This window comes from Podarcis vaucheri (assembly GCF_965113315.1).
Source record: "Podarcis vaucheri genome assembly, chromosome: 14".
In the NCBI taxonomy this organism is placed as follows: Eukaryota; Metazoa; Chordata; class Lepidosauria; order Squamata; family Lacertidae; genus Podarcis; species Podarcis vaucheri.
This window is the reverse complement of record NC_138752.1, coordinates 41240862-41265091: the sequence shown is the minus strand read 5'-3', so window position 1 is coordinate 41265091 and position 24230 is coordinate 41240862. Positions and strand designations below refer to the sequence as shown.

Genomic DNA, 24230 nt, shown 5'->3' with positions numbered 1-24230 from the left:
GTTAGAAAGGAACCCGGAAAGCTGCAACTTTCTGTAACTCTACATCATTATCTATTGGGACAAAGCAATGTTGTATAAGGGCTGGGAACGCGGAGGCGACTTTGGCCTGTCTTTCGTTCCTAGAGTGGGCGCGGTTGGGCAGGCCGATGGCTGCGACGTCATCAGTCCGCGCCAGGCACCCGTGGGCGGGAGGATGGCGGCGGGGCTGCAGCTGCTGCGAGCTGAGTGCTGGCGGTCCCTTTGCAGGGAAGGTAGGGCGGGAGGGAGGGCGCCCTTGACGTAGCCGCCCCTCTCCCGGGATGTTCTCCTTCATTCCTCCGCGGTGCTCCTTGCCGCCCTCTAAACGTCCTCCCCCCCCCCATCCGCCCTGCCCTTTTCAGTCCCCTTGACACACCCTCGTTCGTCGCAATGGGTGGCGGCGAGGGGAAGGCGCTCTGTGTACGCTCAGAGGCACGCTCGGCCATAGCTGCATGATTTAGATCTTACTCCTTCAGGATGCAGTCAGGTCTCTGCAGCAGCTAAAAGAATAGTATGCTGCAACAATAATATTTAACGCGTTATAGCTCTCGTATTTTAACTTAGTAAAACAGTATTGTTAATAATGATATACTCACTGCTTTTTTCTGGGATGGGGGGGCGAATACACCTAAACATTTTGTGGATCTTTGTACTTTGGTCCATTTACTGTATGAATTTTTCCCGATTTGAACTATAAAATGGTGATTTTCTGGAATCAAAATGAGAGTACCCCTAAACATTTTTTAAAAAGAAAAAAAAAGCACTGGATATACTTAGATCTCATTATTAGTAATACTAAATATTATAGTTTCAGATTATTATTATTTTTTTACAAATAATAAGAATGCTAATAATTTATTAAGCAACAAGAAGGACCAAGTGGACTATTCTCCCAGTGAAGGGATGTACAAAGACGAGTCTCCCGAAGATCCAAAGCTGTTGTTATTATGAAGGCTGTCATCCCGATAAAGAAGTCTTCCTTCATTAATTGAAGGAGTGTTAGTTAATGCTTTTTCTATAAATTCATAGAAGGAACTACATTCTTAAAATCAACTCCGTTTTTAAAAAATTATGTGCGAAACATTGCAACAGGCACCAGCCTTGAGGGTGTTTCTCTTTTGCTGCTCAGAGGGAAATGCTTCTTTTAAGAACACCTTTTCCACCTGCAGTTTTTATAATAAGTCATAATTTAATTCCCTGGAAAACCCCTTCCAATTTAAAGTGATTTTATGTCCTTTTTAGTTGATTTAATCGAAAGACTAACATCACAGCTGTACTTATTACTAATTAGTGAAAACTTCCTGGCTGCCCTCCTCCCTCCCCATTGTTAGTGAATAGTGACAGGATTCTTGTTCTTTTTTTCTGATAAATAAAATGTGTGTTTTTACAGGTGGAAGAAGAAGATGGCATTTGCCATCCTTGCACTCACCTTACAGATGCTGTAGTACTGGAACGACTTATGAAAACATCAATAAGCCAGTTGTTGACCGTATAATCAGAGTGGATCATGCTGGGGAATATGGGGCGAACCGCATTTATGCAGGACAAATGGCAGTGCTAGGGAGAACTTCAGTAGGACCAGTTATAAGGGTGACTATTTCTAACCTATACCTGTATTTTTTTTCTCCAATGCTTCTTGTGCTTTAATTAATAATTTATACAATTTATTACCCGCTGTTCTTCACCCTAAGGTCCCAGGGTGGGTTACAGTAATTAAAACAGAACATTAATATTAAAATACAATATGAAAAAATGTAAAATGAAGGCCACCAGATAGTATGAATACAACAATTTATGCTGTACCTGATTGCACACCACTTAGAATCTATAGTATTTAGTAACACACCTGCTCACTCTTGACTTTTGATACGATGCATATTTTTAAGACCCACTAAATTTTTGTAATTTTAAGTTGTTTCAAACTGTTTTTCCTATCTGTTTTGATCCTGATATGGAGGGTTCCTCAACCCATTGTTTGCCAATTCAGACATAACTGCAAACAGTGGTTTGGTTGTGAGGCAGGCATGTGAGGAAAGGAGGATGCTTATGGTCATGGGCTTTATTCTCAGTCCTCCAAACCATGGTTTAGAGTACAGTGGTACCTTGGTTGTCAGACTTAATCCATTCTAGGAGTCCATTCGACTCCTGGAACCGTTCGAAAACCAAGGCGTGGCTTCCGATTGGCTGCAGGAGCTTCCTGCACTCAAGCGGAAGCCGTGTTGGATGCTTGGCTTCCAAAAAACCTTCACAAACTGGAACACTTGCTTCCAGATTTGCGGCATTCGGGAGCCAATTTGTTCAGGAGCCAAGCCGTTCGACAACCAAGGTACCAGTGTTTTGGAGAAGTTGCATCAGAATGCAACAATAATGAAATAGTGTTGAAAATGACAGCAGCGCTCTTAAATCTATAATGTATCCTGAAGGATGATACTGGGGAAGATTTTCCTTCCATGTTACTGCAGATGTCTTGCTGAATGCCATTTTTTTAATGCAGAAAATGTGGGATCAGGAAAAGGACCATTTGAAAAAGTTCAATGAGTTAATGATCTTGTACAGAGTCCGGCCAACCATTCTGTTGCCTTTCTGGAACATTGCGGGATTTATGTTAGGTGAGGCTAAGCCTTTTCCCTCTTTCACGTTTTCTTCTTCATTTTTAATTCAAATACATATATGGGGCACGCGTTTTATTTCAATGACTCTGCAACAGGTGCTGGAACTGCCTTGCTTGGAAAAGAAGGTGCAATGGCTTGCACTGTGGCTGTAGAGGAGAGCATATCTCACCATTATAACAACCAGATCAGGACACTTGTGGAAGAGGATCCAGAAAAATACAAAGAATTATTAGAGGTGTGTTTTAATCCATGGTTGGCTAGTTTTACAGTTAAAGCTCCAGGGGCTCAAGTGTAAAATAGGCATTTTTTAAACAAACATTTGGGCTAACTTTTGAAGGGTGACGGGAGGGTCACAAAATCCGGTGAGTTCCAGCTGAAAAAAAAGCCCTGGTGCTGAGAGCTGTTAGGAGATTCCCATTTCCTTCACAAAGTTACAGTTCCTTGAGTGGTTTGACAGTCAATCCCTCTTTCCCAGGGAACTCTGGGAATTGTAGCTCTGTGAGGGGAAGAGCAGTCTCCTAACAACTCATGGCACAATCAGCAAACTACAGTTCCCAGATTCTTTGGGGGAAGCCATGACCTTTTAAAGTGGTATGGTGCTGTTTTAAATGTGTAGTTCAGATGGGGCCTTACTTATGTTCATTAGCTTCAGTGGGTCTACTCTTGAGTTGGGCATACGGGCTACAACCCTGGGTGTTCTGGCATCTCTGTTGACTTGCATGTAAGACAGTCAGCTATTCATCTGGTATGTTTTTGTTTTTAAACAAGGTAATAAAGAAATTCAGGGATGATGAGATGGAGCATCACGACATCGGACTTGATCATGACGCCGAACTGGTAGGTGCCAATCGTTAACTCCCCAGGCTATCCATCATGGCTGGTTTTAGCACCTGGAATCCATCTTAGTGGATGGTTCCTCATCACCCCGGCATGGCTCACAACAGATGGCAGCCCTGAGTCCACACATGGATAAATAACTGGGGCTGTGAGCCACCCAATGTTTTAATTACCCCCCCAAGGTAGCATCGCTCCAGGTTACTCTCAGAAATTTTAACAGAAAGGCCACCATTTAAATTCCCCAGAATGCCATTGAATTATGCTTATGTTGAGGCCAATGTTAACTTTTAAATGGAGGACAGGTCTTGCCTCTCCCCAGTGAAGCCCCCAAGACTGCAGGGAGTTTCCCAGAGGGCACTTTGATTGGGTTTCGGTTTGCAAACCTGGATCTGAATCTATTAATGATTTCAGCGCAGTGATGTCAAATACGGAAACTAGGTCTGGCTAGTGGACCAATGGACCAATGGTTTAACTCTGTATAAGGCGGTTTCATAACTACTGTATTTTTCTGTCTATAGGACGCCCCCATGTATAAGGACCCCCCTTATTTTGGGGGGACTCAATTTTAAGAAACTGAGGGGAGATGGCCCAAAGTTGTGGAGCCTCTCCCTGCAGGCAGCTGCGGGTAGGAAGCATTCCCTAGATCGTTTCCTGCCCGCAGTGGCATCGGGGGAAGTTGTGCTCCTGCCAACGAGCTGGCTGGTGGCGTGCAGTTTCTCCTCCCCCCACCCAGCTGTGGGCAGGACCCCCCCCCCCAGATCAAGCGCCATTGGGGGAAGCCGTACTCCTGTCAACCAAATGGCTGGCGCGCCCTGCTTCTCTCCCCCCCCCAAGCCACTATCCGTGTATTGGACGATCCCAGTTTTTTGACGTAATTTTTGAGTCAAAAACCTCGTCCAATACACAGAAAAATACGGTACTTAGTATATGGTCTCTTGGATGACAGTTTTGGAGTTTCTACGGTGGCACAAGACTGAATTATTCAAACTAAGCTGCAAAGTGTATTAAATGTCCCCCCTCTCTCTCTCTTCTATAGGCTCCAGCGTATTCCATTTTGAAGAATGCTATACAAATGGGATGTAAAGCTGCAATTTTTTTATCAGAAAGAATATAGAGAAGTTTTGTGCAATAGTATAATAACAGTTTTGAATAAATGGATTATTATAGCATCATTCAAATAATATAAAAGTAAAATCACACAGTGGTGCATCTTTTTTCTTCCTGTTCTATTCATACAAGCTATCTTCTAGTGCTTATAGCAGCACCAAAAAACAAACAAACAAACCCTAGGGTTGATGGGATGGCATGATACCTTGAGTAAATAATTATAGTTTGATCTTTCACTTGGTAAGAATAATAATTATATCTACACATAAGATAGGTAACTGCATTTTAAATGTAAGTGAAAAGAAGGTGTAAACATTCACAGCATATATGTGGTAGTATAGAATACACGTACCATTGTAGCGATCCAGATCCTTATCACGATCAGATTCGACTTGTCAAAATCCCTTTTCCCTCTGGTTGTAAAAGGGAAGCAGGAGAAGGCTTCCAAAAGCTTTTGCAGATCCAGCCCGCTCCCCACTACTTAAGATCAGGGACTTAAAGTGTGGAGACTTGCAGAGGCTTTTGCAAGCCTCCTCCCTCTTTCCTTTTAAGTTCCTAGGTTCTTAAAAGGGAAGATGGAAGCAGCTTTCAGAACTTTGTGAGTTTCCCCCATCCCCCTTACATCTCCAGTCGTGTACCAATCTCATTCCAGTCTTTAATCAGCTGATGAATGAGCAGAAATTGAATGCTGCTTCCCAGGCTATATAAACAGACAGTGCAGCCAATGGAGGATTAAATTGGGTTGGCCTGCCCATCAGCTGATGTCACCGGTGATGTCAGTTGATGGATGGGTGTGGTTTGAGGAGGGCCAATAGCCCATGTGCTTGAGGCTCCTCACCCCTGCAATAGTTGGAGGGAAATAAAACAAGCATTGCTTCCTACTATGATGTCAACTATTCATGTTGGCTACATTTGATTGAAATTAAGTCTCACTGAAACCAGCGCTGAGGAATCAGGTTTAGGATTGAGGTGCAAATTATGTTGCAGTTGTGGGATGTGTGTGTCTTCATTCCAAGTAGGGATGAAAATGTCATTTAAATATATTTACCAGGAGTTTAAAGTGACCGCAAGCAGCTTTGTTTGTGCAAGGCCCCTGCTTTGGGAAAGGTCAAGTGACTGCAAAGAAAGCCATGCTGGACATGTGTCGAGTACACCCGCCCAATGGCCTCTGATATGATGAGGGATGCGCAAGCAAAAAAATTAATGCTTTTTCTATTTTGGAGTTAGGTCCCACCCACACTGTACAGTTAAAGCACTCTTACTACTTTAGGAATCATGGATTCCAACCCCTCCCCCCAAAAAAGAATTATGGGAACTGTAGTTTAAGCATGCTGAGAATTGTTAGAAGACCTCTAACTAGTTGCTCCATTCCTAGCAGTCTTTGGGGAAAACCATGACTCACAATACTACAAGTATGCTTTAAATGTATGGCGTGACTCTGACTTTATTTGCCACTACATCCCAGTCCTCCTTATTAACACATGGCTTCCGTTTTCATTTTGCTTCTCCCTGCCATAAGTGGCAATTGATTAACGTAATATGGTGGGGAGATCACACCAGGCATAGGCAAACTCCGGCCCTCCAGATGTTTGGGACTACAATTCCCATCATCCCCGACCACTGGTTCTGTTAGCTAAGGATGATGGCAATTATAGTCCCAAACATCTGGCGGGCCAGAGTTTGCCTATGCCTAGATCACACAATGCCTGCTGGGCTAAATATTACCAACATGCCATCCATTTGGCTCTTGGTTTTAGGCCTTTCCAATGGTCTTTCGCCTTGTTCCCACTTGGATGTATTTTGAGAGATTTTCATCTGGGCTCCGGAAAGGCGCCTGTGAGGCTGGTGCTTTGATGCAGAGATCATCCTACGTGATCTCCCCGCCCCGCTTTCCTCTTCACCGTTAGCACTCCTACCCTCTGACAGTGTCCCAGATTTCTTGGAATTCTCTGCTAGACTCTTCACAGACAAGTCATGTGTTTGGCAGAAGTTTGTGCGCTGTTCTTATCCCTCCTCTGTTCTGGGAGCTGTCAGGAACAAGGCATTGAGTCAAGTGCCTTTCCTGCAGGGTGTCAGCTTACAAACGGCAAGGAATGGGCAGTTTTGGGGTGCAGTTACTGCACTGCCTCTATTCAGGTGTTCATCTCCCGGCTGGCGTTCCCATAAGCCACCCATCTGCAGTGGGTGCAGAGGCTGCTCACCCCATCGGCTCCCAGTCTAATGAAGACAGTATGAGGCAGGCACCCTACACAAAGGGAACGGATCTATCAATTTCAGTTTCTCATTTTCCCAGTCTTAAATTCAGTTCAGTACATTTCGGCAGCAACACGCATTAAAAAATCCAAAAAACCTGCATGAAAGTTGTATTTCAGTGTGGATTTCTCCCAACATTTTTTTGTATGAAGTGTTGCCTAATACACACATTTCTGCAAACCAATTTCCCCTCATGTAGTGCATTTTTGTATATAGTTTTTGTTGATATATGTGAAAATTTATGTATATGTACAACTTTCGTTAAAATTTAAATGAATCCTCCCCACCAAATCCCTAGGTAGTAAAGGTAACCTTTTAATGCATTGAGGATGACCGTATGTGTGATGAGATATAGAACTAGTGTTATTCCTACTGTTGCTCACCTGCTTATTTAACTCAAAAAACACTTGTCCATCTAGAGTCATTATTGTATTGTGGGATTGTCCAACACAAATTAAACTCTTGGCCACACCTCAGTTCATTATTGTAGCGGCATCTGCTTCTGAGGGTTCCTTCGGCATGCCAATGAAGATTGTCAAGACCATCCCATGTTCAGAATGCCAGTTTCCTGATGTTTCCACTTATGACAACAAAACGTCCCCTCCTGAACACTTTCCAGCTGAATTTACTTCTCTCCACTCCAGATGTTGGGAACTTTCGGCCCTCCGGATGTTGCTGAACTACAACTCCCATCAGCCCCAGGAAGCATGGCCAGAATTGAACCTATTGTTGCTAACAGCTCACTTTTATATCTTCACATTCATCAAAGCTGACGTCTTGCGCTCTTTGCACTGGGAAGAATTTAATTCTTGTATGCCTGTCAGTGTGACTGCGAGTACGCTCTGAACCTTGTCAGTTTTCTTGTCAGGGCTGCAAGATCTATTACAGGTCTGATTCCTTCCTTTGACATCTCTTTCCTTTGGACGTTCCTGTTCTGTCACATTTCAGTGAGAAAACACATTTCTCTTACTTCCAACCTTGCCCTCTGGATCCTGAGGGTGCCTTCTTTGCAGACACACTTTAGCAACGCTTTGGTGCAATAGATAATCTCTTCAGCTGACATACAGTATTGCTTTGCATAAAAGTCACTGCCTTCACCTTGACTGGAATCTCCTTTTGCTCTACTTTGGGCAGGTAATGCTTTGTCTTGTCCTTGTAAATATTCCTAAATTGCTCCCCCTTTTTGTGCTTGCTGATTACTGAACTAAGGCAGATTCATAAATGAATAATCATTGTATAATAGGTAAAAACTACTGATTCCTAAGAAGTAAGGACCATTGATACAGGATGATCATGTAACATAGAAGCAAAAAAACAAAAAAAAAAAACCACTTTGTTTTACGTTTGGCTTTTTAAAAAAAATTACTGGTGGGTGTCTGATGATGAATTTGGCAGTTGAAAATCTGCTTTAAAAACCCTGACTGATGCACACGAGTGTTATAGGTCAGTGCGGAACAGGGATTCCCCCAGAGCTTTGGGTGCCAGGTTCCCCCTCTCGATTCTTGGGTTGCTGGGGTTTGAACCAGAGCTTTGATAAGGTGAGAGGACATGCTGAACTTCTTTTCCTTCCAAACAGAGGGGCAGAGGGGGATAATGGCCCTGCCATTAACCCATTGCAAAAGCCATCTACTAGACAAAACTCCCTATAGTCTCCCTCCCAAGAAGGCTAACACCCCAGAGGACAGGATCACACTTCAAAACGACCTTGACAGATTAGAGAACTGGACCAAAACAAACAAGATGAATTTTAACAGGGAGAAATGTAAAGTATTGCACTTGGGCAAAAAAAATGAGAGGCACAAATACAAGATGGGTGACACCTGGCTTGAGAGCAGTACATGTGAAAAGGATCTAGGAGTCTTGGTTGACCACAAACTTGACATGAGCCAACAGTGTGACGCGGCAGCCAAAAAAGCCAATGCAATTCTGGGCTGCATCAATAGGAGTATAGCATCTAGATCAAGGGAAGTAATAGTGCCACTGTATTCTGCTCTGGTCAGACCACACCTGGAGTACTGTGTCCAGTTCTGGGCACCACAATTCAAGAAGGACACTGACAAACTGGAACGTGTCCAGAGGAGGGCAACCAAAATGGTCAAAGGCCTGGAAACGATGCCTTATGAGGAACGGCTAAGGGAGCTGGGCATGTTTAGCCTGGAGAAGAGGAGGTTAAGGGGTGATATGATAGCCATGTTCAAATATATAAAAGGATGTCACATAGAGGAGGGAGAAAGGTTGTTTTCTGCTGCTCCGGAGAAGCGGACACGGAGCAATGGATCCAAACTACAAGAAAGAAGATTCCACCTAAACATTAGGAAGAACTTCCTGACAGTAAGAGCTGTTCGACAGTGGAATTTGCTGCCAAGGAGTGTGGTGGAGTCTCCTCCTTTGGAGGTCTTTAAGCAGAGGCTTGACAACCATATGTCAGGAGTGCTCTGATGGTGTTTCCTGCTTGGCAGGGGGTTGGACTCGATGGCCCTTGTGGTCTCTTCCAACTCTATGATTCTATGAGATTGCCAGGGCAAGGGTGTGTGTGTGTGGTGCCGCTCAGGAAAAAAGTTGTCCTTTTACACAGAGGATTTTATGGCAGCTTGGTGTTCTGGGAACAAGGAGGAGGAAGTACGAATAACTCCATGCAGATGCACATAGAGATGGCATTCAAGGGGGCCTTGGAAATCCAGTGCTGCCCTGCTGGAGGAATAAGCCCCTCTTGAGATGTAATGCTCTGAACTCCCTCCATTGAAGGCTTTAACTATAAATATGTGCACATAAACCATATTTCTCTGCTGTGCCTTGATCTCTCAATGGAAACACAACCCTGGGTGAGTTCCTGGAACCCCCTGGAATTCTGCTACCAGTCAGCAGAGATTGGGGATGGTGGACAACCTTTATAAGACATTGTTTGTTTATCCATCCCACCTTTTCCCCAGAAACAGGTGGTTTGCAAAAATTAAAATACAGATAAATCCATATAAAAGGTTATTGTTAAAATGTAATTAACTACCTGCAGATTTAAACCAATGTTATTTTATTTAAGTAAATAGTTTTCCTTCCTTCCCTCTTTTAAATAGCCGTCAATCTTAGGAACTTATTCTATTATCTCTTCTGAATGGATGAAGCCTCTGAGCCATCAGGAGAGCAAAAAGCATTCAGCCAATGGACTCGTGGCTGGACTTTGGTGCATAAGTCCCGGCCCCCATTCAGTACAATGAGCAGCATGCGCCCCTAAAAACACCACCACCCCACATACTTACCACATTTTGGAGTAATACTAATTACCATCGGAAGATGGAAGCTGCCAGGCTGTTAAGTCCAGAGTCTAAAACAAGAATGTGTGAACCAGATGTGACTGGACTCCGGCTCCCATCATCCCTGGCAAATATGCTCAAAGGCCAGGGTTGATGGGAGCTGTAGTTCAGCAACATCTGGCGAGCCAGGGGTTCCCCCTCCCACTCTTGGACTACCAGCTCTGATTTCACATCCACCCACCATCCCAGTCTTTGTGTTATTTCCTCCCTGAGCTCATAGAATAAGTGACGCGAAAAAGTTCCTCTTTCCCACTCGGAAGAGGAAGCTTCAAAAGCCCCATTCCTCCCCCCTTAAGTAACGGTCTGCGGGAAGGGCTGGAGAGGGGAAGAGGCTTTGGAGGAGGAGGCCACTTTGGCGCGCGCTCCCCCCCGCATAGTCCCGGGACAGTAAAAACTGGAGAGGAGGAGGAGGCGGCGGCAACGAGACAGGAAACCGCAAAGGAAAGCCGTCCTCCAGGCAGAAAGTTTCAGCCAAGGGAGTTTGGAGAGGTCGAGAGAGAGAGGGAAACGCGGGGAACCCGAGATCTGATTCCAGGAACGGGGAAGCTCAGCTTCCAAAGTATTTCTCAGCCCCATTTCAGAGGCGGCTGGATCCCAGCGCACCAGCAGATCGGAGATCTACCGCGCCGGGGGAGGAGGAAGAGGCCGCCCAAGTGTTGTCGGCTGTTGCCGGGAGGAAGGAGGCGGGGGTATCGACTGCTGCGCCCGGGGCCCTGCATTGCGCGTCCCGGTGGACGGGAAAGGATCGCTGGGTAACGAATGACCTGCTCCCGATCCGCTACAATGGCCTGAAGAGATTTCACTTAAAAACAGAGAACCGTGGCGCTCTCTTGACTACCAGCACCGCTTGAGTGCCATGCCCTCTGTGCGCGCTCAGAGGCACCCTTTGCGCCGCAGGCTTCCCGACTGAGCTTTCCCGGCGCGCAACGAGGCGCCATGACCGCCTACCGACTCAACTTGCGCGTCTTCTGGCCGCTGGTGACGTGCGGCTGCACCGCGATCCTGTACGTCTTGCAAGCGCTGAGCAGCAGCCAAGCCGGCGCGGCCCTCGAGGGCTCCGGCTTGGGCGCCCCGCTGCTGAAAGCCTTGCTGCTCCTCTTGCTCCTCCTGGCCTGCTTGGCGCTGCGCTATCGCGCCCGGCTGCCCGGCCGCGCCCAGAGACCCGCCGGCCTGGCGGAGAGCCCCGAGGGTGCCTGGAGCGAACTTCGACGGCGGCGGCAGCAGCGCCGGCGCGCCTTGCTGGAGGAGTTTTACGAGCAGCAGTTGCGGCTCTCGCCCCACGTGCTGGGCCACAGCAAGGCGCACGTCAGCCTGGTGGTGGGCGAGCTGGTGCGCGCCGGCAAGGCCCCGGACCGGCTGGCGTCGCGCGGGGACTTCGTGCAAGTGGGCAGCGCCTACGAGCAGCACAAAGTGCGCAGCCCGGACTGCTTCGACGTGCTGGTGCCTCTGCGGTTGCCGCCCCGCCTGGAGCTGCGGGTGCAGCCCCGTCGGGGGACCGAGGCGGGCCTGCTCGGAGCCTTCGTGTGCGCCCTGCAAGTGGCGGCCGGTTGCGCGCACGACGAGGCGGGCAGCGGCCCCTCTCCGCGCGCGGCGGGGGCCCTGAGCGAGGCGCTGTGCGTGGAACTGCCGTCGGCGCAGGGCGGCGGGCGCCACCTGTCGTCGGCGCTGGTGCTGCGCTGGTTCCAGGGCCACGTGCAGCGGTGCCTGGGGGCCGTGCGCTCCCGCCTCCAGGAGCGCTGCCGGGTCAGCTTGGCCGTCGGGCCCGGGCGCCCGCTCACCTTGCATATCGCGCCTCGCTCCGACTACGTCTGTTGCCACCTTTCCATGGCCGTGCGCCTCACCCCGGCCATCCCGTTCGGCGAGGCGCTCTACCTCACCCCTTTGCCGTCGGCCCAGCCGCCGGCTCCCGGGAAGCTGGGAGCCTTCTGGACGCTCAACGTCTCCAAACCGGAGCAGAAGCTGCTGGGCTTCTTCAAGGAGCAAGCTCCTGCTGACTCCTGCCACCTCAAGTGCCTGCAGATCCTCAAGGGGCTGAGGGACCTGGGGGGGCGCTCTCTGGAGCAGCCTCTGGGCTCTCAGTGGAACCGTATCCTTTCCTCCTACGTCCTCAAGACGGCACTTTTGTGGCTCCTCCTGCGGGGTCCTTTGCAAGCTTGGGAGGACCACTTCCTGGTGGAGAGGCTGGAGAACCTCTTCCTGTTCCTCGTGGAAAGCCTGCAGAGGCGTGAGCTGTTGCACCTCTTCTTGGGGAACCCCAAGCTCCCCGAAGCCCTGAGCCTGCCCAAAATCCTCAAGGAAGCCGCTCCGGTCAACCTGCTGGCCGACTTTGATGGCCCAACCTTGGACAAGGTGGCCGGCCAGCTCTTAAACACTTGGAAGCAGGCGCCCAAGATGATCAGGATGTACAGTGGCCACAGATACAGGAGAAAACATCCTGCCTGAGAACAGAGCAGAGGACTCTCAGTTTAAGGGAGCACCATTTGGGCTGTGCGTGCCTTTCCTCAATCTGTGGCCTTCATAATATTAATTGCAGAGTTGGAAGGGGTTGTAGAGGTCCTCTAGTCCAACCCCTGCTCAAAGCAGGATTTGAAGTGTGAGAATAAGCATCTACAGAGAGATCACCACCAGCCCTCTGCTTAAACACCAGCAAAGAAGAGACCCACTATCTCCCTAATGGCCTAGAGGCTCTTACCATTAGGATGTCCTAAAGCTTAGCTGAAATCTGCCATTTCCATCCTTTAGGTTCTAGCTGTGCCTTCTGAAGCTTCAGAGAACAAGTTTTCTGTGTCTTCTTAGTGAGAGCCCTTCAGATATTTGAAGACCATTATCCTGTCTCCCGTTATTCTCTTCTCCTGGTGTTAGGGCTTGTTTTCAGACTTGTAACTATCCTCAACCAGAGCCTCCATGTCTTGCTGAACCACAACTCCCATTATCCCTGGCCTATTGGCCATGCTTGCTGAAGCTGATGGGGGTTGTAGTTCAGCAACAACCAGAGGACCAGAAGTCCCCTACACCTGTGTTGCCTTAAATGCATGATCACGCTTAACATATCTGTAAAACCTCTTCACACCTTTGAATGACGGTTTCTTGGAATCACAGGTGAGAAGAGCCCAGTTGGGATCAGAGACTGCTTATAGGTTTCCCATGGGCATTCTTGTTGGCCACAGTGAAAGCAGGATGCTGAAGTAGATCAATCATCAGGGCTCTTCTTATGTATGAACAGGAATCTGTTATTGACATCAACAGCAGCCTCTGTTCCATATTCAGTAACAACTTTTGGGGAAGAGAGTTTTGTCAGAACTTATGAAGTCCCTCCCCCTTACAATCCTGATCCTCTCCAGTTGCTATTTTTAAATATATAAAACACATGTTTACTGTAATTATGCATTTGATGTAATGTGTAGTTTGGCTCATAGGTACTTTCCTTTGGAATGTGGTTAAGCCATCGCAATGGGTCTGTCCTACTCTCATGTTTTTCACATGGTTTTTGCTGTCTTTCGAATGCACCACATACCAGATGCAGAGCATAACAGGGCACATGGTCTCCTGATTGTGCTCACCTCTGATATCTTAATGCACGCCGGTGCATTTGGGAGCAAGTGGTCCACAGTGACAACATGTCACTGTGCTGTTTTAAGAAACGACATCAAAAACAAGTGCAAAAATTCCCCTTAAATACACAGGTCCGCACTACTCCTGGGTTATTTTATGGGCTTCAAATTAAATAGAATAGTTCTGATATCGCTAATCAAGTAGTGGGATAATTTTGGGGAAATACTGTGCCTTGCACCCTGAGAGTAAACACAGGTTTGTCTCCAATCGAGTTCTGCTCAGGGAATTGAAATGAGTAGACCTACAAATTTGTCATTCTCATTCACTTCAATTGTTGTGCTCATAATAAGACTGAAGTTTGACGTAACTCTGATTTTTTGGGGGAAGTGAGTCTGGTCCATTTCCTCTGGATGTATCAAGGTGCAGAATTTCACCCTAATAACCACTTGCAAGCCTTCTTCCCCCAGCATTTCTTATTACAAGCTGTTGTGGTGAGGTGGGTTCACCTTTTGGACATTTCTATCAGCAAGCTGAAATATATGTTATGCTTGAAGAAGGAACCCGTGTATGGAAGTAGCGTGCAGCAGCTCCTCTGGGCAGCTTCCCTTTCAGGCAGGTATGGGGAACCTGTGCCCCCCGAGAGATCACTGAACTACAATTCCCATCAGCCTCAGCCAGCATGCCCATTGGTCAGGGAGGACGGGCATGTTCCTGGAGTCCAGGAACAACTAGAAAACCACAGGTTGTTTATCCCTGCTCTAAGGCATTACTGTGGAAGAATTTGGCTGTGTGTGCACTATATCTTGGAAGCACGTGTCCTTAAAGAATTCTGGGCTCTGTTAAGGGTTTGTTAAGCGTTGCTGGGAATTGTAACCGTGTGAAGTGCTCATAATTCTTTTGAAGGCAGTTCATGTGCTTCAAATGTTTATACACAGCCGACAAAGGCAGAGTTGTGTACGATATCCAGAACCGCTCTTGGCCTTGACTCGGAATGTGCTTATAGCTACAAGAGCCCTTTATCTCTAGTGTGGGTGAGGATTTTTACATGCCACTGCGCTCAAACTATTTGAAGTGGTGTGGTATGCGAACTCACAGTCTGCACTTATCTGAACGGCTCATGCGACCCACGATCACATTCCCCCCACCCCGCCTAGCTGGAAACAAAATTGGGTGTCCTCTGTCATGTGATTTGGCATTAGGCCTGAGGACCTGAACGATTTTCCTAACGTCTCACATAATGTGGGTCAATCATGAACACCAAAGATGGGATGCCGTGCTGGATGGTGATGGTCAGGGAGATGTTGGTGATGGGACGTGAAATGGTGACATTTTCCCAGGAGGGCATGAGAGATCTAGCTGTAATCCGAAGGGAAGTCTCATTTTGGGGACTTAAATACAAATATGCGTTCAGAGACCAAAAATATTAGCACTTTATTTTCATAAAGGCCTCTTATTTTCATTCTTGCAGTGTGTATAGGCTGTGCTAAGCATTTTTTCTCTGAAACGCCTGAGCAATACTAAGCAAAGAATTGGGTAAAAGAAACAGGTACGCAGATTTTCAATAAACTGCCTTTAAGAAGGCAGATCCAGAACACTTACAGTACCTTAAGAGGTGCTCTCAAACCTAAATCAGTATTTTGCTTTAACCAGCTGCCTTGTTGAAAGCTACTCTCCGGTGTGTGATTTAGAAGAATCCAGCTCAGGGGTGGCTGGGAGGTGTGTATAAACCCTCTTGTTGCTTCTCACAACAAACTTTGTCTGTTGACTGTTCCAGTGAGTCTCTTGGTGCTGGGCCAGGCTAAAGTCTTCCCAGATTAAAATCAACAGGAGCTTGGCTTTTAACCCCTTAGTGCACAAAAGCACAGCATACCAAAGACTTGAGGACCTCGTGCTATGCTCTCCTGTGCATGGCTCTTGAGAAGCAAGTCCCACTTAGTACGATTTCCTCCTGAGCGAATGAATGTGCATAGGATTGGGGCCATTGTGGGTGGTGGGAGCAGACCCTTCCGCTTGGAACTGCTTGCAGTGCTTAGCCACAAAAAGGAAATAAAACTGAAAGGGGTCTCTGTAAGGGCTCTGGCATCTGCCTGAAGGTGCCGACCCCAGCTGCTTCACATAGAACATTGTCCACATAAATATAGGTACAGTGGTACCTTGGCTTAAGTACTTAATTCGTTCCGGAGGTCTGTTCTTAACCTGAAACTGTTCTTAACCTGAGGTACCACTTTAGCTAACGGGGCCTCCTGCTGCTGCCGCGCCGCTGGAGCGCGATTTCTGTTCTCATCCTGAAGCAAAGTTCTTAACCCGAGGTACTATTTCTGGGTTAGTGGAGTCTGTAACCTGAAGCGTATGTAACCTGAAGCATATGTAACCCGAGGTACCACTGTACAGGGATATTGACATGGTAGCAAATAATGTCATCAATCATAGCTGGCAGACTGGTCTGGTATCAGCACGGAAGTCAGTTGGCTTTCAGTGGTTTGGTTTCCTGCCACCTGAGATGGACTACAATTCCCACCATCCCTGACCACAGCTCCTACTAGCTAGGGATGGTGGGAGTTGTCCAAAAACAGCTGGAGACAAAAGTTTGGGAAACACTGGGCTACCTGGGCCTTTTATGATTTTGGAGGCCCGATGGAACGGCGCCTTACTTTCTGTTTCCCATGTGAGGTTGCAGAACGATGCTTTGTGTCTCGTGCCTTTGTAATGCCAGTTTTGACACCTAAGTTGCTCAGCAGCTTTCTTGACAGGTTAACATGTAACATGTTATTTTATTTTGGAGGTGTAGACACCTTGCACCCACTATTTGCTAATAATTAGTTTCCTTAGGCTTGTTGGCGTTTTGGGGAGCCTTTTCTAGACGGAGGGCCACATTCCTTTGTGGGCAACCTTCTGGGGGCCGCATGCCAATGGTGTGCAGAACCAAAGGCCCAAAATGGGCAAAGTGATGAATGAGGCTTTGTTATAATAGGCTGCATTCCAGCCAAGCGAACAACCTCTGTTTCTACACACACACACCTCTCTCAAGCCTTCTATGCAAACAAGAGGTATTATTAGAGTTCAAGGATGCACATTGAGGAGCATGTATATCTGGGCTGGTGAGATATGCTGTCTGGGGGAGAGTGCATGGGTTCTGGAGTGTCATATGGAATGGCCTGGAGGATCACATGTGAGGTTCTGAGGTTCCACACTCCTGATGTCTCATGAGCCTTTGCATAGAATGGAAGGTTGCAACAGCAAGAATGCTGCCATCGCTGTTAACAGGGAAGTGCGGTTGGCTTTGGAAATGAAGGGAGATGGGAAGGAAATGTGTTGGAAGACGTAGTTGGAGCAGTAGCCAGGAAAATTGAAATCAAATGTTTGTGGAGGTTGGAGAAGGGACTGGGAAGGAGGTATAAATGAAAGCATTGCCAGGGGGTGGGCGGTTTGAGCACGTGGCAAATTAGTTCCTAAGTCATTAACAATATTCAGTTGGCTAATACCGGGGTCAGGACCTCCTTACTGGGACTTTCTTAATGGGAAGGCCTTCCTGCTCTGAGACAAGTGTTGTGGCAGGAAAGTTCCGATGGTAGAACACGAGACTCTTAATCTCAGGGTTGTGGGTTCAAGCCCCACGTTAGACCAATAATAATAATCCTGCATTGCAGGGGGTTGGACTAGATGACTTCGTGGTCCCTTCCAACTCTGATTCTATGATATTCTTGGCACTTTATAATTGAATTTTGTTGTTGGGGCAGAAACGGTTGTTTCGTTTTGCTGGTGTAAGCAAATGGCTTTGCTCCATCATGTCCAACTTGGGTGTATATGAGGATGTAATGCTCACTTAAGGTGGGGTGGGGAGCCTCAGGCCTAGGGGGGTAAATGCTCCCCCCCCAGGCCTCTCTGTCTGGCCTTGGGTCTCACTCTGCTCCCCAGCCACACGCCTCAAGGAACCTTGCTTTACACCCTTCTTGAGTGATTTGGAATTTGTCCTTCAACTCTGATTCTGCCTCTCAGTTGTGTTAGCTTGGTAAGCTGTGGTTCCTGCATTTCAGGGGGTTGGACTAGATGACCATTGGGTCCCTTCCAACCCGATGGTTCTGTAATTCTGTGGATGAAGGATAGAGAGGTGTGTGCATAGAAACTGGCCTGTGGCGCATAGGTGAAACTTGTTTTCATTGCCCCACCCACTTTCGCCTCTGGCCCCACCCATCACTTGCATGTGGCCCCTGGAAGGCCGCCCAGAAGGATATGCGGCCCCTGGGCTGAAAAAGCTTGGACTAAAGTAAAGAAGGGTTCCAGGAAACCAGTGCCCAGGCGGAGGGAGCCTGAATGTGAATACTTGGATTTAATTATCCGAAGGAGATGCTTGTTATGGTGGACCAGAGTGATCATTTTCAGATGTGCTTGACCACACACCAAAACGTGTGTGTGTGTACGTGTGTACCTTGCACACATTCATTTTCCTGCTGTTGTTTTTGCATGCCTTACTCTCCAGCCGTTCAGTGTGAGTCATCTCTCCATCTCTGCAGAAATTCATCATTAGGAGCTGTTATGGGTGGGTTGAGAAAGCTGCAGGATGGAGGGCTTGTTTGTCAAATAGTCTCGTAGTCTAATGAGAGACTAAATTGAAGAGCCACGCAAAGAAGCACGTCGTTTTGGACACTGCTGTGTGGCTTCTTTCTTCTTTTTTTACCCCTCCACCCTGCACATCATATTTTGGAAGCACTAGAATCTAAGCCCAGGCTCTTGTTTCTCAAGCATCGAGGGATACAAATGCATTTACCTGTACACACTTAACCTGGGAGTAAGCCCCACTGAACACGGCAGGACATCAGAGTGAAACATACATAGAATTTCATTATAAGATAGTCTTGCAAAGCAGTCACTTCCTTAGTCTCCTGTGGTGAGCAGTGATTGCCTCCAGGTGACCACATATGTAAACATTTACAAAGGTTAGTTACCCGGTCCACTTTGTGCCACAGATGATTAACATAGGCACTAGTAACTTTTGCATACTGATTTCCAAAATTGATTTCATATTTGCAGTATTATAAGTACCGTACATCTTGCAGGCATGTCTGGTGTTGGTTATAATTTTCTCATTCATAGACTCACTCAGTCTGGACTCCGGAAGTGTTCCTATACCTCTAGAGTTGTGTAGAAGTAACAATCTGGCTCTAGTGACTTTTCCCAAAATCATAATCTCTGGTAAGCAACTCCAAAGGTGGGAGACATGGAGCTGATACCTCTCCCCCATTCACGTAGTGAAATAGTTGAAATGAGAACTTGCTTTATGTACCCCCCCCCCGAAGAAACCATTCCTCTTTCAGGTTTTGCATCTTGTTGCAAAATAATGCAAACAAAAACTTAACTTCACAACTGACAATTGTGGTATGATAATGGCTATCCGTTATCTGTCAGACCAAGTGTGTTTTGATGCTTATTGGAAGATGCAAAAGCACAGTGTTATTTAATTGTTTAAAATTTGGAGGAGCGAAAAGTGGTGTTAAGATGTTAATTAAGTTTTTTAATGTCATGAATTTTTCTTGTTTATGAAGTTGCTAATAATAATAATAATAATAATAATAATAATAATAATAATAATAATAATGTGCTCACTTTTTCCAATAAAAAGCTAATTGTATTTGAATCTTGCCACTAACAATAAACAGCTGTTTGAAGCCTCCTGGGCTTGATTCTTTGCGTGCCAAAAGATGACTTGCACACAATGGTGAACGTGCTGCAACAGGAAGTTTTCTCAGAGAGGGCTGTTGAACAGGAGTGGCATGAAAGTCTCATCACTTCAAGAACGCGTCTGCAGGAGAAGCACACAGCAGTTTGTGCTTCACTGCTTTTTCTTATTCTCTTCTCAAAACAGTTTCACACCAACCAAGTTTGGGTGTCAGAGGTAGGTGTGTTGCCAGGCACCTAAGGGAATCTGGACAGAGGGCCATGGCACCTTTTGCATAAATATATCAAATGCTCCCTAGACTCGTTTCCAAGTAAGAAAGGAGGCAGGTAGTTGGCTGAGAGTAGACTGAGCTTGGTACAGTGCCCAACTTTCCCTAACAGACCAGCCTCCACTGGGATAGGGATCTGCTAGCAACTCTCAGCACCCTGAACTACAGTTCCCAAGATTATTTGGGGAAATTCATGTGGCCAGAGATAAAGTAGAGCTATTGAGTTAATGGGTTTGAAGTCAACGTAAAAATGCTTTTTATTCCCATAGTTCCAAATATTAAAAGGGTGTGTGTGGATTCCTTATGCATGTAATAATGGCAATCAAAGCACCTTTATTTTGTTCTCATATATTTATATAAAAACAATTTTACCCCCCCCCCTTGATGCATCTATTTTATCAAAAGCTTAGAGTGACTGGCATATTGTTTGTTATGACTAATTGTCTCGACAAGAATAAATTGGACTGGGTATTTTTGTTAGAGCCAAAGACATTCCCTCAACAGTTACCAGATGGAAGCACAATACAACATATAAACGGGCTGGTACAAGGATGTCACCAGCTCTAATCAACACAGCATTTTTGGCAACAAGGGCTTGCCTTTTTTATTTTTATCAGTGACAACTGGATGACGGGGCGGGAAGGAGGGAAGCAACTAGGGGTTTTATATAATTTATTTAACTATGCACTGTAATATAACCACCTTTCTGTCAAGGCAGTTTACAATTTAAAATGTTAGAACGAACGAACGCTTTAAAATATTCTCAGGCCAATATCAGAAGTTGGCCTGGACTCTCTCCCTTCTGCCTTCCCTCAAGGCAGGCCAACCAATTCTATGATCCTAAGCCCCAACAAGCATGGCCAATGGCAAGGGATGATGGGAGTTGTAGTCCACTTCCCCATATCAGAAATAAGCAATATAAACTGAGGGCATTGCTATCAGGGGTGCCAACTTGAATAAATTAATGGTTGAGGGGACAGGTAAGCCCCACCCTGCATAATCACATGACATGGTACACACCCACCATCTGAGTGGCAATGCCCATCAACTTTGAGGGCCTGATCCCCTCAAATATTTTATTGGGGCGGTGGCGAAGGGACCTCAGCCCTTAGGAGTTGGCTTCTATGATTGCCATGCGAGTTTCTATTGGACTGATAGTTTCTATTCTAACATATAGGTGTGCTTTGGATGTCCATTCTTTATTGTTTTAAAAACTAACTTCAATTATTGTTTTCGCACTGTTCCCAAAACTATTTTTGGCTGCGGTATGTTTGCCAATCCCCTTGAGATGCTTGTAAAAGAGGATTCATAAATAAAAGACTACCATTACTACTTACTGTCTGCCCCTTGGCTGTTTTGAATAGGCAAGCCTCTTTCCACATGGCATTATGTGCCCTCAATGGAGTCCTTCTGCTCAGTTGTAGAGGATCTTACTGGCGTGGAACCTAGAAATTCAACTTCCTGAATAAATGAAGCATTAGATCAGCTGTTATAAAGGAAATGAATCATTCCTCTGTTTATCTTGAGATAGTTGTCTAGCCACTGCCTAATGCATCTTGGTTTGGTTTTTTTGTTTTTTAAAGTTGATTTCATTCCAATTCTGGAAATACACACACACACAAACACACACACACACTATAATCCATCCAATAATTTGTGTTTAACAACATCTGGAACACCTACTGCGCCCATTACTAGGGTTAACAGGGTTTATAGGATTCAGAGACATTTTGCTAGGCTGGTGCCGAACACGTCAAATATCCTGGGGCGTTCCTTGGAGATGACTCTCGCTGCCTGACAGATGGTCTTGTAATTCATGGCTCTTGTCAAGGAGCCAATCTCACATATTAATCACTCAAAGACATTCTTGCATCCATCTGCAAGGAGTAAGGCAGAAAGCCCATGCCGATCTGCAACGTTAAAACACTGACAGCAACAACAACAGTGCCACAAATAAAACCAATATATTATTTTAATTTGTAGTGTGAGACAGAGGAGAGATTGGTACGGAGAGTGTCTCAAACTCAGGAGAAAGAGTCTTTGTCTTTTATGAGTCTAAACGCCATGTCTGCAAGATAACGGCAGGGGTGGAATGCGTATACCTATATTTAGTAACAGTTAAACGGCTAGTGTAGATTGAACAATGTATTAGAGATGTGTTGAACTCTGATAGGTAGAATGTAAGCCAAGCCTCCTAAAGAGGGGCGGCAGCTGTAGGGATAATAAAAACACTGTGTCTATGCCTGATCAGCGCTCTTCGTATCCACGGGTACGGAGAGTCCGCCTTTGCAAACGCGAACAATAAAAGGGTTATCCTTATATATTGAAGTCCTCAGTCTATTTGTCTCCACGAATAACTTCTAACAATTCTTGGCGCCCGAACGTGGGGCCTTTGACGCGCTGCCTGAGCGAAATTCGGACCCCGGGTAGGCGCCCCTCCGTTATTGCGGAGTGACTCGGACCGAGTCCCGCCCGGGACGGCGCACAAGGGCTAGAGACAGGACTCAATATATGGGAGGAAAGTATTGAGCTCTTTTTGGCGGTCGGGGACCGCGAGAACCCAGCGGGGACGCCCGCCTGTTCACTAGTCACGAGAAGTGACGCTGGACTGTATTGGGTGAGTAGACGAGAAAGAGAAATAAAAAGGGACGGGAAGGGGGTGAGAGATTCGTCTCCTGACCTGTTCACTAGTCGTGAGAAGCGGCGCTGGACTGTATTGGGTGAGTAGACGAGGGAGAGGTATTAAAAGGGAAAGGGGGCGAGAGAATCGTCTCTTGAGTGAAAGAGAGGCTCCAAACGGACGCGTGAGTGTGGATCAGGGTTCGGCCCTGACAGGAGGATTAGCTTGCGGTTCCGTCTCTCCCGCGAGGGAAGCGGCCAGGCGATTCCGTGCGATTGTGAGAGAACGTGAATTTGGAGACATTGTGAATAATGGGCAAAAATCAAAGTAAGAGGCAGAAGGAATCCAATGGAAATAATCCCATAGATCCCAATAGTCTATTGGGACAGGTATTGTGCAGTGGAATGAGGAGTATTTAAGGCAATATACTGTCAGCCTGTCAAAGGTCATTATGATTAATTTCTGCAGGGTGGTTTGGCCAAAGTACCCCATAGGGCCAGACGGGACGTATAATTGGAAGCCGGAAGGGGGCAGATTGGGGGGGAGGCAGAGGCACCTGTGTGATGGATTCACAAAACAGGCCGCTGAAAACATTTTACAAGCAGGTTTTTATCCTGTTTCAAAACCCCCTTTTCCCCTCTCCCCCTTCATAGGTTTACATAGAAATGTTTCTCTTGTTCCCTGGCTCTGTTCCCGGAAGAGAGTTTGCAACAAACTAAATGTGCTATTGCCAAGGTCAGTTGGCCTGAGAGCGAAAGGCATTGTTTTAATTCAGCTACCTTTGTTACATAGAAAATGCTTAGCTAAAAGTTTTTTTTTTAGCCTTAGAGAAAATGAAAAGTTGCAGCCCTTTAAGTAAATAATGACTTGTTGCACTATTATTTTCACTAAAGCACAAGGATGGAGGAGCAGCCTGACTAGCCCCCCCCCACACACACACACCTTGCACGAGACTGGCAAATAGTAATGAATTATAATCCTTTGCAGTTGTGGCTCTTGAGGAAAAAGAAAAAGAAAAAGAACCTGTGCTCCATTTCTACTTGTTAGGTATTTAAGACCACCTGGGGACAAGTGGCGTGTTGGAAGATGCTTTTGAAAAGTGTAAGCTAAAGTTGTGATTTATTGTAGCATCTTGGGGGGGGGGAATCTTAAGTGGGAGAAGTGTTTGGATACAGTTCTGGTAGCCTGAAAAGCCGCCTTCTCTTAGACTCAAGGTGTGAGGGATTTCTTCCATGAGGTGGTGTGTGTTTTGTGTGTTGACGATACCCTGTAGAAGACTCTGGAATTATAGTGCAGGCAAGGTTGTGGCTCATTATCTTAAACAGAGCATTTTATGGGTCAAAGAAGCAATATATAATTTGCATGTGCTATTATTTTTCCTCCCTTGTGGTATTTGTCAGGCGTTAAATGCTTCCAACTGTACAGAAGCCTGTTATTTTCCGCCCTAAATTTTATTCAGAAAAGCACACAAGTCAAGAACATTGTAGTCTTGACTAAAGGTAAACACTGAGTCTGACACCTGCAGATAAAAGTGCAGCCTGCTGCAAAATAAATAAAATGAATGCTATTGATTGCTTTGGCAGCACAAGCCAAACTTAAATACAATTTGTTTAATTACAACAAAAATGAAGTTTTATGAAGTAGTATACTTCATCTTTGTAGAAGATTTTATGTGTTGTGTGCTGGTAAGTAAAATCCCACCACGCTTGTATAATTTTGCTCAATTATCAGAGCAGCTAAGAGGGAAAATGAGCCCAGAAGGGGACGAGGAAATTACCCCCAGACCCCCGGAATCATTTGCTATAGATGCAACAAACCGGGTCACTTCGCACGGAGGTGTCGAAGTCCAAGAGCTCAAGTGCAGGAACGGGCCAATGCAGAGAGGGGAAGTCAGCCCCAAGGACAAAACAGGACAAATGAGGAGACAGGGATTGAAGAATTGTTTAGTTTATATGAATAGGGAATCTCTGGCTCAACCGTA

The 24230-nt window shown here is 46.2% G+C and overlaps 2 protein-coding genes and 1 long non-coding RNA gene across 3 annotated transcripts; 2 read left to right on the top strand and 1 right to left on the bottom strand.

Moving 5' to 3' along the window:
* Positions 1 to 52: 52 nt before the first annotated feature.
* Positions 53 to 4664, top strand: COQ7 (coenzyme Q7, hydroxylase). The gene is made up of 6 exons (XM_082200155.1): positions 53 to 251; positions 1409 to 1608; positions 2513 to 2627; positions 2726 to 2865; positions 3399 to 3467; positions 4504 to 4664. Exons 1-6 carry the CDS (start codon positions 68 to 70, stop codon positions 4579 to 4581), a joined length of 786 nt encoding a protein of 261 aa, XP_082056281.1. The 5' UTR covers positions 53 to 67; the 3' UTR covers positions 4582 to 4664.
* Positions 4665 to 9865: 5201 nt separating this feature from the next.
* ITPRIPL2 (ITPRIP like 2) lies at positions 9866 to 13515 on the top strand. Its single transcript, XM_082200120.1, has one exon. The coding sequence runs from the start codon at positions 11072 to 11074 to the stop codon at positions 12575 to 12577; it is 1506 nt and encodes a 501-aa protein (XP_082056246.1). The 5' UTR covers positions 9866 to 11071; the 3' UTR covers positions 12578 to 13515.
* Positions 13516 to 16188: 2673 nt separating this feature from the next.
* On the bottom strand, positions 16189 to 21028 carry LOC309519316. Its single transcript, XR_014213789.1, has 2 exons — positions 18602 to 21028; positions 16189 to 18554 (listed from the first exon to the last, which is right to left on the bottom strand). It is a non-coding gene; the product is annotated as an uncharacterized lncRNA (long non-coding RNA).
* Positions 21029 to 24230: the final 3202 nt, after the last annotated feature.